Genomic DNA, 18813 nt, shown 5'->3' with positions numbered 1-18813 from the left:
ACTACAACACTGGTGAGAACAGCAGTGCATGAGTGTGAAAAGGCAACCCACATACATGTAGATGTGTGTACCTGGTGACAGTCAGACAGAAAATTGCACGTCACTGGACTATCATGACTGTTATGTGTAAAACTACTGGGATAAGCCATAATAAATAAATGAAAATGGAAAATACGTAAATGTATGCTTGTACTGGGTACATGTAAATGTACACATGAATCTGGTTAACTTGCAGAAATCCTTCTGATGGTTTATATTGTATTCAGGTAGTCAACTTTGGAAAATACCCATACCAGTGTGCCGGTCTCAGCAGTCCCCCTTACCAAATATGGTAAAAATAAATGTACTTCATGCCATATCTGCGCTCGCTTATAGTACCATGCAAGTTAGTCATCTCAGCACGGAAGACCAACGAGACTGTGCTTGTGTCGTGCTGAAATGTCTGACCAGGAGGCAGCCGAGACCGCCACATCGGTACTGGCACTTGCATGTACATGTACTAGTCATGTCAGCATGTCGTCATGAGGGCCACTTGCTCCCAGCCATTGTGTTACTCTCACTGTTTTTAGCAGCAGGAACCAGCGTACCACGCATTATCACCTCATGCAGATTCACGCAGCCTGCACAGTGCATATTTTCATACAGGCAGAAAATCCATTGGCTTCAAAAATAAAGCGACCACTTTATTGGGCTCCAGACACCAATAAAACACATATTTTGTACAATGTTACAACTGCAGACGGCTGTACGTGCACAAGGCATGTACCGGTATCATGCTCAAAATTCATCCTTCAAACATTACATACATGTACATGTATTTGGTACTGGAAAATTACATAGGTACATGTACATCCATATGTGTACATGTACTTTCTGAAGATGAACAGTGTGCAGTGTAAAACGTACACGTACGTACCGTAACAGGGCTGCATTGGTTAATGTGCTGTATTTACAATGTATGTATGCCAAAATTTTGTTCCATCCCTCTAACAGCACTATAATGGGAATCTACCGGTACTATAGTACATGTACCGGTACATAATAGTATGTGTATTGAGATCTTCCAAGATATCATTGATGGCAATGTGACATCTGGTATTCACTTCTTTTGTGGCTCTATATTGAGTGATGTTTGTAATTATGTTTATGCACATGTATAATTAATTATAGATAAATTTCCAGTAACGGCGTACAGTACGTATACCTGCAGTAACTAGACACTTTAATGGCAAAATTAAATGAGTTCAGATTACAATGCTTTGCTTTAACTTGTTTTTCTAGACTCCTCGGGTGCTGTCTATCTGTGTTTTGATATTGCTTGTTCAAATTGTAAAATCTAAAATTTCCCAAACTACAAGTACCTGTGTAATCTACATACATGTATATTGTACATATGACATGTAAAATTGTTTAACAGATATTAAAATACTCTTAATAATGCTATTAAAGGCAAAAAAGAAAAAAAAAACATGTTAGTTCTGCTTCCAGTAACTTGGACCTGTACATGCATATACATGTATAGGTACAATTACAGTAGGTAAATTTCTTGTTGCGTTTTCAACAGTGATTTGCTGAGCAGCTACCCCAGTTAAAAATAGCAACAGCAATACATGTATATGTGTGAACTGATCATTGGTTGGCATTTGTTCCAAGTAAAGGTACATTTTAAAGCGGACCATTTTTTGAACCAAGAATTAAAATGTAAGACACGAATTAGTCAGACCTGCATGTGACTGTTTAAGCTTACATGTACATTTACATTACTACATGTACATGTATGCATAGGTACGTTATGTGTGCACATATAGGTAACCTTGTCAACAAACGGTCCTGGCGTTTCCAAAACTAAACTGCTTATACCAAATACATATTTTATAGGTATATGTACATGTATAAGTCTGTACTTTACATTAAAGATGCACAGCCAAAATAATTACATTGAGTGATTTTGTAATATTAAAGTAATCTGTGAGGAAACCAAAAAAAGACAGAGAACTGTGGTATATATGTTCATGTCTCTGAACAGTGCTGAAACTTGGGTAGTTATGGCAACTTCCTGTTCTTACATGTACTCGCTTCTTATGAATGAGCTACCTGTTCTGTTACATACATGTACTGCCTTCAAGCATCTGAACACATTAGCATTACTTGTAGCAAAAAAAAAACATTACCGGTATATTCATATATACCCTGTTTGTACAAAATCTTTGGAAGGCATTGCAGTTCATAGACTTACACGCCAATGAAACCCATTATTTCAGTGATGTCTGGGCAAACTGCAGTCAACAGAAGTGGAGGTCATAACTCATCATGGTTATCGTCAAATTTCTCCCCATCTGTGTCCCTCGTTGCTAATCCCGGAGCTTGGGCTTGGACATTGTTCATATTGCATGAGTAGACCTCATCTATGGTGACTCCACCATCCTTGTCCTGGTCCAGAGTTTGAAACACCTGCACATGGAAATGAAAACAATTATTACCAGAGTTTGGCTTACTTTTGTCATTTCTATGTACATATTCAAGATTATGTCTGAATTCACAGAACCAACTACAATGCATGTCAGAGACACGGTTGTATAATTTGCATTAATTTTACATTAGTCTACTTGTACACGAACATTGATGTCACACATGTACCTTGAGGATAACAAGACTGTTCTTGACAAAGATACATGTATTTCAGATAGGAACCTCATTACATGTAGTCTCTCAACACCACCACCCCCCCTCCAAAAAGGGGGCAAAAAGCAACAATGCTGACAATGAAAGTGCCTGGGATGTAGTAACCCTGAAAGGCTATGTTACTGATACAATGCTCACAGTTTAAGAATCCTTTTTTTGATTTGGGCTTGTCCACCCCAACATGAAGCCCCTCCCCCCACGCCTGGTAAAGAGCAGAGAGTTTTCATGGGCAATGTTTCATTTGGGCGCCTGGATCGTGTGTGCTCAGCACATCTTATGTCAAGCATGCATAAACCTGTGCACACATGTAACAAGTTCTCACCAGAGGACCATTAGTTGCAATGTAAAGCATGTCTTCTCAATAGGCAGTACATGTCTAATTGTGTGACATGTGCAGTGCCGTGTTTGTGCATGGCCTGGCTGACTCAGCTTGATAATTATTTCTGTCATCAATAGTGTGCTGAGAAGCACACTCAAAGATAAAAAGTAAACAAAACCTGACATTATGATGATAACCCTGTAGGAAGCTACATGTATCGGAATATGGGCTCACTTTCAGTGACTCCTGGTCCGATATTTCCAAGTCAGCAGCAAGTTTAGAAAGGTCTTCAATGTGAAGTTCTGCATCGTCAAGTTCGTCAATGAAGTTGGCTATTTCACCTCTGTAATGCAAGAATTTAAAAAAAATACATGTACCTGGTCTGCAGCTGAGCAGGTAAAATTGGTGTGATTTAAAGAAATTGCAGCACATTGAGTGAAGTATACATGTGTAGATGGCAAAAGTATTGGTGAATGACAAAAATGTTAATCCTCGACATTTGTTCAATTTTTCATGTCAATTCAGCAATAAAATTGAAGAAGAGAAAATGCAGACTTCACACCCCAGCTTGTTGACTTTTAACAAGTTGGTTTACTGTATTCATTTATGGCCAAAAATCATCTACATGTACACTGCCAAATGTGTAGAGCGTTTTTATTCAAAGGAATGAATTTTAACCAGTAGCCTCACTCACCATTAATGACTAAAATAAATGACAACAAAAAGTACACCACTACACCATTTGGGTTATTGCTTGTTACAGTGTTGCCAATCTTGCATTCACACGGACCGGCAACAACTGAAAATTGTGCCTCACCTGAGCTGTTCTGAGTCTGATGCCAGCTCAAACTGCGCCAAAGGTTCAAAGTCGGGCAACTTGCCTTTGGCCTTACAGTCACTGGAGTTGAACTGCAGGAGGTGTACAAACCAAATGTTGATGGCCAGGCTGCGTCCTGCCGCAGAACGAACTTGATGGAACCACCTGTGATTGAGAGAAGGCACAAGTATTGAAAAAGACTTGGGTTTTGCACTTGCTGAAGGATAGTTCCTGCTTGGCATGATCGTAAACTTGAATGCAATTTTGTGACGTCAGATCAAATACTGGCAAAGTTGAATGCATTGCAGCTTCAGGGAAGTTTTTGCCAGAGTGACCTCAAATTCCTTTCACTTCATAACTCACATCAGAATGCACCGGCCTTACCACTATCGGTGTGAATGCGCACATATTGTACCACAGTACCATTGAGAACACGCACAAAACAATGAGCATTCAACGTGTACCGGTTTACGTGTAGCTTCAAATGGATACCATATCCTGCATATTTTTCATTCAGTGCTTGGTTCACAGAGACATGCGGGTTGCTTTTAAGCCTGCTGAACCAAGAGGCAAGCTCTGACTTAAGAGGATACACATCTGCAATACATGTACATGTACACTGTATCCATGCACATGTAGAGATCTTGGGGTCCACTTTCCCCTTTGCCATCGGTCACAAATTATTAGATCTCAGAGCGTGAAATTACGGTCGGGCATCTCACATTTTCCGAGCACTTACTGTGTTTGTCCAAGCAAAATCAAAGATGCTGTCTGACCAAAATATCAATAACAGCTCTTAAAATATCAACACGATATGTAGGATTATGGCATCCGATTTATTATTAGTTTTGTGTTAAATTACGTTAATTACGCCCACGGCATTCATCAGGGCTGATCGCTCATCACCGGCCCATGTCACCGAGTGCCACACGTGTATGTGCCGGTACACACGTGGGTAGGTCATGTTGTCAACCTATGTCCGGTTTTCTGTGGTGACCATGCATGACACATAATCTGGGTACCAGGTAATATGGACCAGTAGTGGTTGGCTGCGTTCGTGCAGTTCCTCCAGTTCAACCCAAGTATGGTGCACTAGACCTACACAGTTACTGAAGTACATGCACAAAGTTACATGTATGTAAATATATTCTTAAATAATCATAATGTTGTGTGCATTAAGTGGTTGAGTGTTAAAAGTGCGTTCTGTGCAGAGTGCACAAATTTTACATGACAAGTTACAACTCTACCTTTATACATGTGATATGGCAGATCAAAAGCTGGTAATGGCAGAACAAAATTGATTGTTTTATGACATTTTGTCCGAGCACTTTTTTGGTCCAATTTCGCACTCTGAGATCTACATGTACCCCACACCAGGACTCAAATACAGATCTGCAAAATTAAAAACCTTCCAAAAAAGTATGCAAGGGTGTTTCCCATTTACTACATGTACGTGCACTATACACATGTACGGAAGGGAGCACCAGAGAGCCATCTCCACGGAAGACTTTGACAGATGCAAGTATCCATTTACCAGTCTACTGGTAGGTGCATGTACACTGCACATGTAGCTCGACCAATTTAATAAATTACTTTGTGCTGTTAAACACATTACATTATATTAATTTATAAGATACCGGTACTGTCCCATTAGCAGAGTGTGTCCCTGATGGTTTTAAATTTTTGCCATGATTTTAGCACTCCACAACATGTTTTGCATCATGTGAATTAGTAAGCGTGTTAGGTGTGGAATGAAACCACAGACCAAAGAGTGGTTTCTGTACATGTCCTACAGAAACCAGTGCCTGCTTCAACCTACATGTACATGTACATTGAGGAACAAGAACTGCTGAGATTGCAGGTAGGTTTTGTCTGGTTTTGACTGCACAAAAAAAAAGTTTCCTAAAAAGAACTATTTTCTTGTTGCATTCAAAGTGCACCTGGCATTCCCACTTTTATTGACAAAATGTTTTAGGATACTGAAGTAAAGTTACGAGATGCATACAATACATTGCGATTGAAAGTTAACATCAAAATGGGAAAAATCTTTTCAATTCTTTTCTCTTCCAGGGATTCCTTTTCATTTCGCAAAGTGTGCCAAAAGTGGGAAAATATTTTCACACCTCTTCACACAAGTGGGATAATATTTTCAAAGATTTTCCCCAAAGTGGCAAAAGATTTTCATGATTTTTCCCACAAATGGCAAAAGGTTTTCACAGATTTTCTCTGGCAGTGGGAAATAATTTTGCAACCTTTCTTCATTAAGTAGTATTTGTACATGTACATGAAGACATCAGGAAGTTTTTGTTCTCTGAGGTTTCAAACATGCGCATCTCTGAATATGGAAAGCGGAGGAAAATAAGTCTGAGACAAAAGTACTGTAATTCTCTGGAATATATATCAAGAAGATTACTTGAGGAAGACAGCATTAACATTTCAAGGCAGTATGTTTCTCGGTTTTGCACAAAATATAATGCAACCGGTGAAATCAAAGCTGGCTGGGGTGGAAGTCGGAGACCAGCACTGAACATCGAAAAGCTGAAATACAGTAGATTCCCGTTAGGCCTATAGCGCTCTCAAAGGGACCTAACAGAATTAGGCGTTATAACCGCACAGCTTAGCATATAACTGACTTGGATGGATGCCCAACATGTGCACCACACATGTGCAGATGTACAGATACATGTACATGTAGATGTACCAGGTATCTACATGTTGTCATGTGTGTGAATTACGTTTACATGTATTGGGAGATGTATGTACCGTAATTTCGGAATAATAAATGCCTTGTATCCGGTTATCTCGACGTTTTCGTGACGCCAATAAAAAAAATATCACCAAATCTCTTCAAAACAACCATGGGACCTCATGCATGTCACGAAACATGCACTGCATCCACACCCACCGCAACATCCTGATTGCTAACTGCATGATACCAATTCATGGACTGTCCAATCGCTGACTTTTTTCAATAACCATGTGACCACAGAGAGTGACATATGACACGCCAAACATAATCGGCGAAAAGACGAGATTTGCTACATGAAGATACACGTACAATTTAAGCAATGGATTTTATTTATCGGTAGAAAGAAACCTTTCTGTAACAAAATACTACATGTTGATTATTTTTTGTGCCAAACTACACCACGAGAATAAATAAAAGGTGGACAAATAGCCCATGAAAGGAATTGAGCATTAACCTGTAAGGAATGAAGAAACAGTCTCCTGGCTGCATGGTGACATTGTACCATGGCACCTGGCTAAGTCCTGGGTACTTGTACATGTCAACTTTATCCACGTCCACACCGCTGAAGGAACCCTCTGGATGGTCAATGAAGACGTTGGCTTTATCATTCTGTAGTTGAAGTCAAGACCATTGAAATGTTAAGGCATCACAGTTGTCGGTATTTTGTTTGAAAATGATTGGGCCACGGATGTGAATTTGAGCAACTAAATTTTATTTGTTTGCGACCATACGTGTACATGTATCAGTTTTCTGAAAATTAGGCACTTAAATCAAACCAACATGGCAACCCAAGTGTTACTCAAGACTAAACCTTTCAAAAAGCATGTTATTTTTTCCCTAAAAATCATTGATTAAAATAACTTTTGATCACACCAGTAAGACACAGCTTGCTTCAGCATGGAAAAGGATGCACTTTTTGCACATGTCTGCTCAGAGAGAAGATTAAGAAATCAGTCATTTCTTGATCAACACAGGGTGATATCAAGTCAAACTTTCACAATTTCTCATCACAGCAGATAACATACCGGTACACGGTACACGTACGTATACATGCACATTAGGCCTGAAATTTTGTATTTTTGTCTGATAGTTACAAGTACAGGTACCTGTACATGCACCTGTTTGCTTACCGTTGTGTTGGTATGACATGTGCATGTGTACTACACGTACATTTGTACATTTGTGAAAATCCCATGCAAGCTTTACTGACAACTGAAAAAGGAAGCAAGAAATCTTGACACTTTTTATTCAATGTCTTTAACAACACATTACTCACATCTGATTAAGTCTGCACCTTTCAACATGTAAACTTTGTAAATGTACATGTATGGGCCCAGTTTTGTGAGTGTACATGTACTCGTTTGGAAAGTTCCAAACACAGAATGTTTCAGTTTTGGGTTTTAGAAGTGTTTGGCCATTCTTGCACCTTCTGAAGGACTTTACAGGTACATGTACATTTGTAACTTGGCTTTCGAATTTTGTCAATTGAACAGAATTTTGAATTGTATCCAAATGGTCAATTATATCTGAATAATAATTGTTGGTCGAATGTACACTGTACACATATGAGTACAAGTACATATGTATCCTGAACAATCAGACCAGGAACTGTGCAACATTTTTGTTTTGTTGGTCTTATTTTGAGGGGGAAGGGGTTTCTTCATCCCAACAGAGATTAACTACTGTTCTCTAACATGCTTAGCACAACTACGGTAAGAGAAGAGGGGATTAAATGCAAGGGGGCTAACACCTAAATTGAATACGTATGCTTCCTATCATGCAGTGTTACGGCATGGTTGAAACAGGAAACAAAGAGTTTCTAAGGATTTCAGAGAGAGATACCTAGCCACCACTAAAGCTACATGTACATGTCTGTACATGTACATGTATCTCTCAACCCTTTTCCATCTAGCGGCAATGGAGGACCTGTTGTACATGTACCGGTAGGTTTACGAAAATTACCAGTACATACCGGTATATGTAAACTATATGCGAACATACATGTACATGTACTGTGTGTCTACTGGTACCGGTACATGCAAGATGGGCTTGATGGCCACTTAAAAGTTTTGGTAAAAATAATGCGTCCTTGCATTTTCTGCACAGCACTGGGCTCCGGAAGGCTCATCGCAAAATGCCCTGAGAGTTCATGCAACATCTGCGCTTGGCCAAAAATATTTTAGCTGCATGCATGTATGAGTAACACACTTTCACCTTGTCTACTAAGAAAAACTCCTTCCGTCCATCCATGACACAGTTGATGTTATCTAGAGCATCAAAGTGCAGAACCGACTTGGTATCACCACTGCTGAACCATATGACAGCATCCTGCAGGTTCTTGGTGAAACCACCACAAAGCATGCAGCTCAACAGTTCCACCTCGCCTACAGAGCAGAGAGAAGGGAATGGCAGCTTCATTCAAATGTAATCACAATTTCAGGATACAAGGGTGGGCAACAGGCTGATTGGGGGCATGTAACCATGATCAGCTGCCATGTGTTGAGGTCGTTTGCCAGAATTTCAGCAATGTATGGCATGAATGTACTGTATATGTACATGTACACATGGGGGCAAGGAGTTTTTGGTGCATACATGTACATGCATACAGAACAGTAAACCTGATGTTTCCGAAACTTACTTATATTTCATAGACTAATCTGTCGACAGGAATAAGAAGCCGCTGCTGCCAGGCCAGCAAGCTCAAGCGCAGGCCCAAATGCATTGTAGCACTTTTTGCAGAAAGTTTTGATGGTAAAACAGGAGGAGGATTGCCTCGTCTCGATGACAGTGACCAGCTACTCAGCAATTCAGCCAATTAAAATGCAAAGTTTCCATTTGAGGGCAAGGAAATAGAATGAAGGAGATACATGAACATGTACATTTGCACCTGTACAAGCACAGTAATTCGTCAAGCTGTCTTACTACTGACAGTGATGACCTTTCAGTTGAATGACTGAGAGTGAGCATTAGTTGCGAGTCTTGCGTGCAGGTGTGGGCAAGTAAAAATCTATTAAATGTCACAAATCATTTTATTTTGATATGGTACATGTACACGTATGAGGTAAATGAATCCCCACACGGCATCAAACCACATCCTGAAAGGGCTTGTGAAATCTTAGAGCACACATGTACATGACAGCAGAGAAAACTGTATGATTGAGACAATGAAATTTGCCTTTGAGAAAGATTCTGCTAGGATCGAAACATCAGGCCCTCCGTATTTTGAGATTTGTATTTTAGGTCAATGTAGTCAGCAAGCAGTTTGCAGCAGTTTTGTATTGCACATATTTGTAATAAAATTTCAGTTATGAATGCTCAAAACCTCACAGTCCTGGAAGTAATGGAGGAGGTCAACCCTTCCAAGTGTGCAGTGCTATTAAACGGCATTTGAGACAAACACATACATGTATCCCCAGTAGTACGGGGTACTGTACATGAACATGTAATTTGCAAAACATTTCTCAGATATTTTGTTTTTCATTTTTCTTCGAAAAAAATTGAAAAATCTGAACAGTCTTTTTGGCCACTGAAAACTTGAAAATCGAAATAGATGATTACATGTAACTCTGAACAGTCGGCAGGTACGGTACATTGTGTACATGTACATGCACACTGTAAAGGAAGCGACTTAATACTAGCCCGTGAAACCTGGTGTGCTACTTTTTTTCAGTAGCTGGGGTGACCAATGATTCATGAAGAGGGGACAATTCAATACACCATTTAAGACATTTCAAAAACGGAATCCATTACGTCACTTCGATAGCTTAGTTGGTAGTGATTTGAACTACAGATCCATAGTCCCTGGTTCGAATCCGACCCATTTGTGCTATTCATTTTCCAATTTTATCATTGTGTTTGGCATTTCCTTTTTCAATTGATGCAGAAACAGAGTCCAAGCATGAACCCTCTAAGAGTCTTGAGAAAAATGGCAGACCAGGTTTCACGGGGTAGTATCTAACGTAGTCAATTCCCACTGTAAATGTACTGGTACATGCCATGTACATTGCTGAACTGGTGTACTAGCAACATGTTATACATACCCGCCATCTCCCTTGGCACACTGGCCACCATGTACATGTCCCCCAGCTGGTATTCATCGAGGAATTCATCAAGTCTCATTGCCCACAGACCCCTTGAACGATTCTCCTTCTTTCCTTCTTCCACCTCCACTTCTACATCACCAAACGCAGCTCTAAGTGGAAACACACAGGTACCATACATGTATGCTTTTGTCACAACACCATGAACGCTGGATTTACAAGTACATGTACAGGTACACGTACATGTATCTGTGCAGTAAACATACTGATATTAAGGATGTTTCAAGAGCACCCTAGGCACTATTAAGCTCCCACGCCGGAAGTAATGTGCAGAGAGGAGACAATGAGTACATGTACTGTACATGTACCGCTAGTTTCGAACATACACAGGGCAATTCCACGACATACCGGTACATGTAGAAATGCCAAAACTTCAGAATGATATTTGGTTTGAACACCTTACATGCATATTTTTAAACAATACTTGGGTTAAAGTTTTAGGAATCAACAAAATTTCTTATCAAGGTAGCCATTTTCAAAATGACGGCCAAAATATGCTAATAACATAAAGGTAAAAAAGAATGCATTGACGTACACACATGTATAACTGGCTTCCTGTATCTCCACTATGTTAATGCTCTAAAAGGTAATCTTTCACATGGATGGAGTTACATGTACCATGAATGAATTTTACAAAAATGTTGTTGTTTTACCATAAGGAATGTAACGTCAGTTACAAAAAACATGGGTTTGTAAATTTAATTCCACAAAGAAGGTGATCTGTATGGTGTAACTTGGGACTTCTAATCTATGACCAAATGTCTTCCTCTCCGTACCAGAAATACATGTAGGGATACTCAACATACTGTATCACTGAGCCAAAACGGATGCTTCAAAATGTGTAATGTCAGTTATCGAAATGTACACGTAGAAACCACTGTGTAACGTCAGTTACCACAAAAACAATGATAAACTGGCCCCATTCATTCACCTGAGCATTGCAGGCCAGCAAATACCGGTAGGTCCAATATTGCCTAGGCAGACCGAATCACAATTTGTAGACTTCAAATTCTCTGCTATCAGAGCATTTCATGGCCCATGGACATGATTGACTTTGTGGTTGTTAAGGAGGAGGATGCATACATGTATCTATCAGCAGGAGGATGCACACACATATCTACATGTATCAGCAGGACTGCCAGCTCGTATTTCTGAAAGTATTGGACCAAACGGGGCCCTCCAAATTGCTCTATTTCGCTATGGAGTGTAGGCATCAATTTTCAACATGGTGAAGGACCTCATCATGACTGGTTTGAGGGGTGATTTTCTCTGGAGAGCAATATCTTCAAAAGTCGTCGGTTAAGCCGATGAAATTTGAAAGGAAAATGAAAGATGAGGAAGTGAGCTTTAATTTGATATGGCTATAAATGTGCTCTACAAAGTTGATACTTCATTGCAGTATATGACCATCATTTTGTGGGTACCATAATCTGTTTGCCAGAATCAAGTGTGATGCCAGGAGCATAGTCCGTCTCATTTACATGTAGTTCTCGAGCAGGTTCTATTGTTAAAACCTTGGCGAATTATTATCAGTGACTCCCTGTACATAGCCATAATCTATGTATGATTTACACATATGCCTAGAGAGAGTCCATATGTCACAAGCCAGTATCTACAGTACGCATGTGCATAGCCGCGGAAGCTGTTGGATGTGTGACGTCATCTAGCAAAACACGTAATTAACTCCGAACACTGGTTAATGGATTCTCCTGATTAACTGTTCTCACCTTTATGTGATGGAATAATTTTACATTTCAGTTGATTCTAAAGAGATAATTTTGTCTAATTAGGCAATTCAACAGAATACGACGGGCAATGAATAAGAGCGCCACCGTACATGTACAGTATGGTTGCTACGTGATAACAACTATCGAACCCAAAAGGAATTCTTAGACGCGCGGCGGGAGAATATAAAAAGGCGAGCGTGACACGCTCACTTTAGTCGCTGCAATAAGTTGTGATGCTCCACGTTAGGTATCGGATTAGAGACTTTCTTGTCTTTTGTTATTTAGGATCTCCAAGGCACATCTCCTGTCTGGTAGTTCTTGCTTATTAATGATTTAGAGTGTCTCCAGATTGATGATCGATTAGTTTGAACAAATCTGTCACTGTATAATTAATATCTGTTGCACATTATGATTTCTGGAAGCCTTACATTGTGATTGAGTACACTTTAAGAATGTGATAACGTATTTAGAAGACTCCGGTTGCACTGTAGGAATATATTTAGGAAATGACTTTCCCGATATGAATGGTGATGAATTGGCTTGAAAATAATTCATGGTAAAGTATAATGTATGCACATGTATGTCAGTAATGATGTATGCACATGTATGCACATGTATGTCAGTAAGTCGTCGCATTAAGTTGTGATACTCCACATTAGGGTCGACAGCGGCGACTCACGCGACTCCGGCGACACCGAGAGGTTGCACAGGCTAGGCACAGTTGAAACTGGCGGAGTACTCAAGTGGGTACTGGTAATTGCAGTAAGGAGCTGGTGCTAGTATAGAAATCTACCAGAGTAATTGCAGCAGGGCTGGTTACTGACGTAGAAGTTGAAGTTATAGAAGTCTACCGGAGTAATTGCTGTAGGTAATGTTGGCTACTGACGTAGTCTTTTAAGTTAGAAAATGGTACCGGAGCAGCATCAGCAGAACTTGAGTCGCAATCAGATAGTGCTATGAAATTTGGTGAAGTAACAAAGTTCGTGTAAATAGAGAAACCAAAGATTAAAGAACTGTTGAAGAGATGGTTTAAATACATGTATCCGAATAAAACGAGCCAGGTTGATATTAAACAGTTGTCCCACCATCGTTTTCCCTCCACCGTCCTGACTCAAGGTGTTCAACTACCTGGTTGTATATTTCAAGCAAACGAATCTGGGGATTCGATAAACTTATTGTCGCAGTCCCTCCACAGGAGTGCACCTTCTAACCACATCGACAGAGAGGAACTCCGGCGGCTGCACGCGCAACACAAGGAAGTGAAAACTGAATGAATGTGTTCACTGCAGAGATGGTGATGGCTTCAAAAATTGCCTCCTGATTAGAGATGCTGTAATGGTGAAAACTGCCACTACCAACAGTTGTCTATGTACAAAAGCACTTCTCATTAAAGCTAAAGAGTTGGTACATGTACTGTACAGTACATGTACCCCGGTACTCTAACCTTCATAAGATCCTTCTAATTTCAGGTTAACTCTGAGTACATGTGCATTTGTACATGTCAAATGCACTGCCAAGTAAACATGGTAAAACCCTATTAAGTACTACAGGATAATAAAGCTAAATTAATTCAAAGTTTTGTAATCAATGACATTTTTGTGGTTATACAGTACAAGTACACATGTACACACTGTTGTATGATAACCATGTTTTCTAAAACATACACATACTGTAGGTTAATAACAGGGTATGCTTCAGGTTTTAAAATCTGGACAGAATCATTGCTTTTAAAAAATTGCAGTGTTTCTGTGTTTAAGACAAATGAATATATCTATGTACTCTGTAGTTTAATGAATCAGTTACTGTCATGTTTACAATAAAGTATTCATAAAATAAAAAGAAAATTGACTATTGTATGTCTCCTTTCACTTGTGCATCTGTGCATCATGAACCAAGGTACATGTATGATTCCATATCAAACAAATCATTCGAACGAGTCAGGGACATGAGATACATGTACATGTACATGTACATGTATTACAAACCAATTCTCAATTATGATTTGGCATGTGTGAATCCTATGGCAAATGCACATGTAAGCATAACATCAGTTATGCAACGTCAGTTACCAGCTGGTTACTACCGGTATTTTCACTAAAGTTTTCACAGCATAAAAGGCAAGGCAAACATTTAACTTAAATTATTTTGCACCTCTGTACCTAAGAACCTACTGTATGTATGTGTATTACATGTAAGTCAAGTTACATGTACCGGTAAACATCATTCTAGCAAGTCAGGGACATACATGTAGGATATTTCAATTTGACTGTACACGATGCTTTCCCATGTCCTTTTTGCGTAACATCGGTTTCCGGACACAATTTTACTTGCTGTTCAATGAGAAATGCGTATGCAGTTTGGGTGAGAAACTTCCCACCTACGGTATTTCTTCACTCTCCTTAACTCATTTACATGTACAAGTACGTGTTACTGTACAGTACTTATTACAAGCCCCAGATATTTCTATTTACATACTGTAACTACAATACAAACAGTGTACCAGTAGTTAAAATTCTGCCTTGTAATGTCACTGACTGTGGAATGCCCCCCCCCAGGTTTAGATGTACACGTACAGTGTACAATTGTATGAGGAAAACCCGAGAAGAATATTCTGGGTATTAAGGACTGCAAACCCAATCCACACGAGGACCGAGCCCGGAATTGAACCCAGGCCACAGAGGGAAAGGGCAAGGGAAAAAGCTTGATGAAAATTACACCAACCTCAGCACCACAGTATCCAGGTCTCTTTGTTTCACCACTTTCTAAGTACATATATCGGTAGGTAAGGTAATGGGCATGTACATGTACATGTATACATGTACCGGTACGTGGCGATCACTGCGCCACTTCAAGGCACAAAACCTCGTTTTCGGTTTTGTGCTCCGGGTGCGTGCTGCAAGGGGAATCCCCCAAAAAAACTTTTGTGTGACGTAATTTCTATTTTTACAAATATGCAAACTATAGCTTGATGTACAGTAAAGCAGACGTCAGCCATCATGAAAAACCATAAGAAAGTTTCAGAGAAACACGTGTATGCTGAGTTGCCCATGCAGACAAAAGCCCTCCTTTTGCACTGGTATTAGGGTAATCAAAATCACCGTAATTTTTGCTGAAACTAAGGAATTTATCCATTTTCACTGTGATTGTATCATTATTTGATTATTTAAAAGTTAACATCGGAAAGGTATTTTTTAGGCCCGCCGTATCGCATGTCAACTGCCCGTTGCACTAGTCATTTTTATCATTTAAAACTGGATTTTACAGAGTGTCTATATAAAATACAGTATAAAGAAGATTGACATATGGCAGGTTCCTCAAAATATGGAATATTAGATAATGTTCAACTTTGGGGGCTCAATTTTCATGAAGTGAACAGCAGTGAATTAATTTCCAATGTTTGATGTAATGAGGCAAGTCATGGCTGATGTCTGGAACAATGATGACCATGTCAACTGTTAATTGGCGTTAATTACCTTAAGAGTCGAATGTTGCCAATTTTGAGGGACATGAACTCCCTGATAAAATCAGAGCAAACAGAATTTACTGAGTGATAATCCCCGAGGTTATTTTACACAGATTTATATGTGGTGAAAGGTAATAATATTTACACATACATGTATTAAAACCATAACCAGGAAATTAAAAAGTACCTCTCACAATTAATCAGGTCCCAAAGTCAAAAGTCGCGAATGTCATCCGATTCTGTCATTAGTGTAAAAAAAATCGACTGCAAAAAAGCAAGTAAAATCCATACATGTATATTGATGTACAAAACAAACTTTCAAAAAGAGCGCAAAAAAGCACTGCCAAACCATCACCCTTTTACAACTGGACCGATCCAGTATGTATGTTCCCGAAACCCACAGTCCAAAATACTGATCGTGGCAATTTTGCGGCTTCCATCAATCTCTCGCGGTGACGTTAGAGAAACATTTCGCTGCATTCTGGCCTGTTTGACCTTTGACATCAACCCAGATAGTGCGCCCTCTTTTTTATTCGATATTCATGAACCCCTCCACAGAATGGCGACGCTCCGTGATTTTTCTCTTCGGAACAATTTTTCTCAAAAGAAATTCCATCATTCTGATTAACGTTCGCAAAAAAATAACATTCGAGACATAAAATACGATTCATGACGAAAATGCTCAGAGTTGTTAATTTTAATTTTTTTTCAGCGGGGTTATCTCGAAAATAACCGGCAAAATGAAAATCACGCATGGAATTTTCGAGCACTACTGTATATGTGACAGCATTTTCGGCATTCTCAAACGTTATGCAGTTTCTGTCAAAATTCCCGAATGTGATCAAAGTTCTGTCAAACATAACTTTCGCAACGAACATACCAGTATTGTACTCATTATAAATTTTATGATGCAGCCAAACTTAAAGATAATTTTTGGTGGTCAAAATATACAAGACCTGGCAAATACATGTATGTTGGTATAGTGAGTGCGATTATAAATGGTAAGAGAATGAAGAGAGCCAAACCTTTCTTATCATTTTCCGTCGATTTTGTGCTTTTTTTTCCCGTGGCTTATATTTTTTAAAAGTTATTTCTTAGGTGCTTCAAAATACATCAGTCGAAAAATATACTGAATTCTCCTTCTTGTTGAAAGAAGTTTTGAAATCAAGTCCTCTGGTGTAATCACTTTGACGTAAAACTTTAAATGAATTTAACTCCATTTGATTTGCAATGGTAGCCAACCAAATTTCCACCATAAGTACATATTATGCCTAATTATCCCCATATAATCATTTTTATAAATCTGAAGGTATAAATATAATTTATATTTTACATGATCAAAGTCACTCTTTTAGAAGTTTTAAAAAATGACAGCCAAAGTTGCATTTTGGTCCATTCTATGAAGAACATGCTACACATGTATATACAGTCAATGATTTTGGATGTATGTACATGCACAAGTACTTCATCGGCATTCTAAAAAAGCTGTTTCCTGCTTCACTGCACACGCGACTGTAATGCTCAATCGTGATTGGCTGAAGGGCTAATTTGCATGGTAGCAAAATTGTGATTGGACAGTTTATGCCTCAGTCAATTGTTACATGGAATTTGTTTATTTATGCATGCAAAGTATAATTATTCAGTAGTTCCAAGAATTTTAAAAAGTAAGATATTACAATTTAAAGAAAAAAATTCATACTCGTGCCACCAAAATTGATGTGTACTGTACATGTAAATCAGAAAACTACAAACTTTTAAGCAGGGCCCATTATTACAATATACATGTACATGTACTGTACATGTAGTTTCGGTCACACAGCTGGATCTGTCAGTACATTGCTTCATCAGTGTTAAGTCAGGTGAACAGAAATTTTATACATGTACCGTACATGTACCGGTACATGTTGTACATCATGAAAACGTATATGTACATGTAGTACCATAACTTTCATGTGTCTGGCCCCATGGAGATGATCTTGGTAAAGTATCATTGGAAATAACTTTTCAAGCACTTTTTGGCAATATCAGTTTGGTTATTCATTGATTTTGAAATTTCTATGCATACAAGTACCTATATACTTTCTACCAAACCAATCAGACTTGGGTGACGAAAATTGGGATCTGCCTCTGGAAACTATACAGTTATGGACAAAGGCTACTAAGGAAAATCAAATGTCAGACTAATTCCCAAACAAAATAACAAAATCTGGCTTAGCACTGCCACCAGCAGTTAACAATGTGGAATAGGCCTAAATGAAGATAAGTCTAATGTGATAACTGATACGGAACAGTCACAAGTCATGTTACGTATATGTCATGTATGTGGACTAATAATACTTGTTACGTTGTTAGTCTGGCTCAAATAAATTTTTAAATTACAAGGTTAGACTTAATTATGCGCCCCTACATTACAAGTTCAACAAGTCACTGATTAGGTACATGTACATACATGTACATGTATGTGTACACACATATACATGTACATGTATACTACATCATACACGTACACATATATGCTTAGTACCGAAGGCCTAGGGGTCCTAGACTGGACTCTATAGCCTACCTCATATATTCATCATTCCAAAGTTTGAAAGCTTTCATACTTCTTGCAGCCCCTTTCATCAACAAAGGTCGCCCTTTCCGCACATAGTCTTCGAAGAAAACACCTGGCTCTGGCACAAACTGTACGGTGTCTACACCGGCCTCAGCTACCCGGTGCCACCCGAGCGGTTTCAAGTGGCCCGCTGGCATGGCTGGTGGTTCGTCAACACAGTCAACGTTCTTGGAGCTCGAAAACGCAAAGAAACACACAACACAAACAACAATGTTGCACGACAAAAAAGCTCGGCGAACTGCCCCTAAAGATGAGCGGAAAATACTTTCACGTGTAACCATTCTTCTCTTTTTCTGATTTTGTACTGAAAGGAATGTGAAATTGTGCACATAATTTTCAGTT

The 18813-nt window shown here is 39.1% G+C and overlaps 1 protein-coding gene across 2 annotated transcripts; it reads right to left on the bottom strand.

Moving 5' to 3' along the window:
• Positions 1–657: 657 nt before the first annotated feature.
• Positions 658–18752, bottom strand: LOC110987321 (bifunctional peptidase and (3S)-lysyl hydroxylase Jmjd7-like). Of its 2 annotated transcripts, XM_087137158.1 has the most exons (8): positions 18421–18752; positions 15868–15909; positions 10608–10759; positions 8782–8951; positions 7022–7176; positions 3819–3983; positions 3236–3344; positions 658–2451 (listed from the first exon to the last, which is right to left on the bottom strand). In XM_087137158.1, the coding sequence occupies exons 1-8, from the start codon at positions 18750–18752 to the stop codon at positions 2299–2301; spliced, it is 1278 nt and encodes a 425-aa protein (XP_086993284.1). In that variant the 3' UTR covers positions 658–2298. The 2 variants fall into 2 exon arrangements, with proteins under 2 accessions (XP_086993284.1, XP_022105661.2); XM_022249969.2 differs by lacking the exon at positions 15868–15909.
• Between the last annotated feature and the right edge of the window lie 61 nt (positions 18753–18813).

Source organism: Acanthaster planci, linkage group LG05 (assembly GCF_054643075.1).
Source record: "Acanthaster planci isolate LZ-2023a linkage group LG05, COTS_SCS, whole genome shotgun sequence".
NCBI lineage: Eukaryota > Metazoa > Echinodermata > Asteroidea > Valvatida > Acanthasteridae > Acanthaster > Acanthaster planci.
The sequence above is the reverse complement of the archived record's forward strand: the minus strand, read 5'-3'. Positions and strand labels throughout refer to the sequence as shown.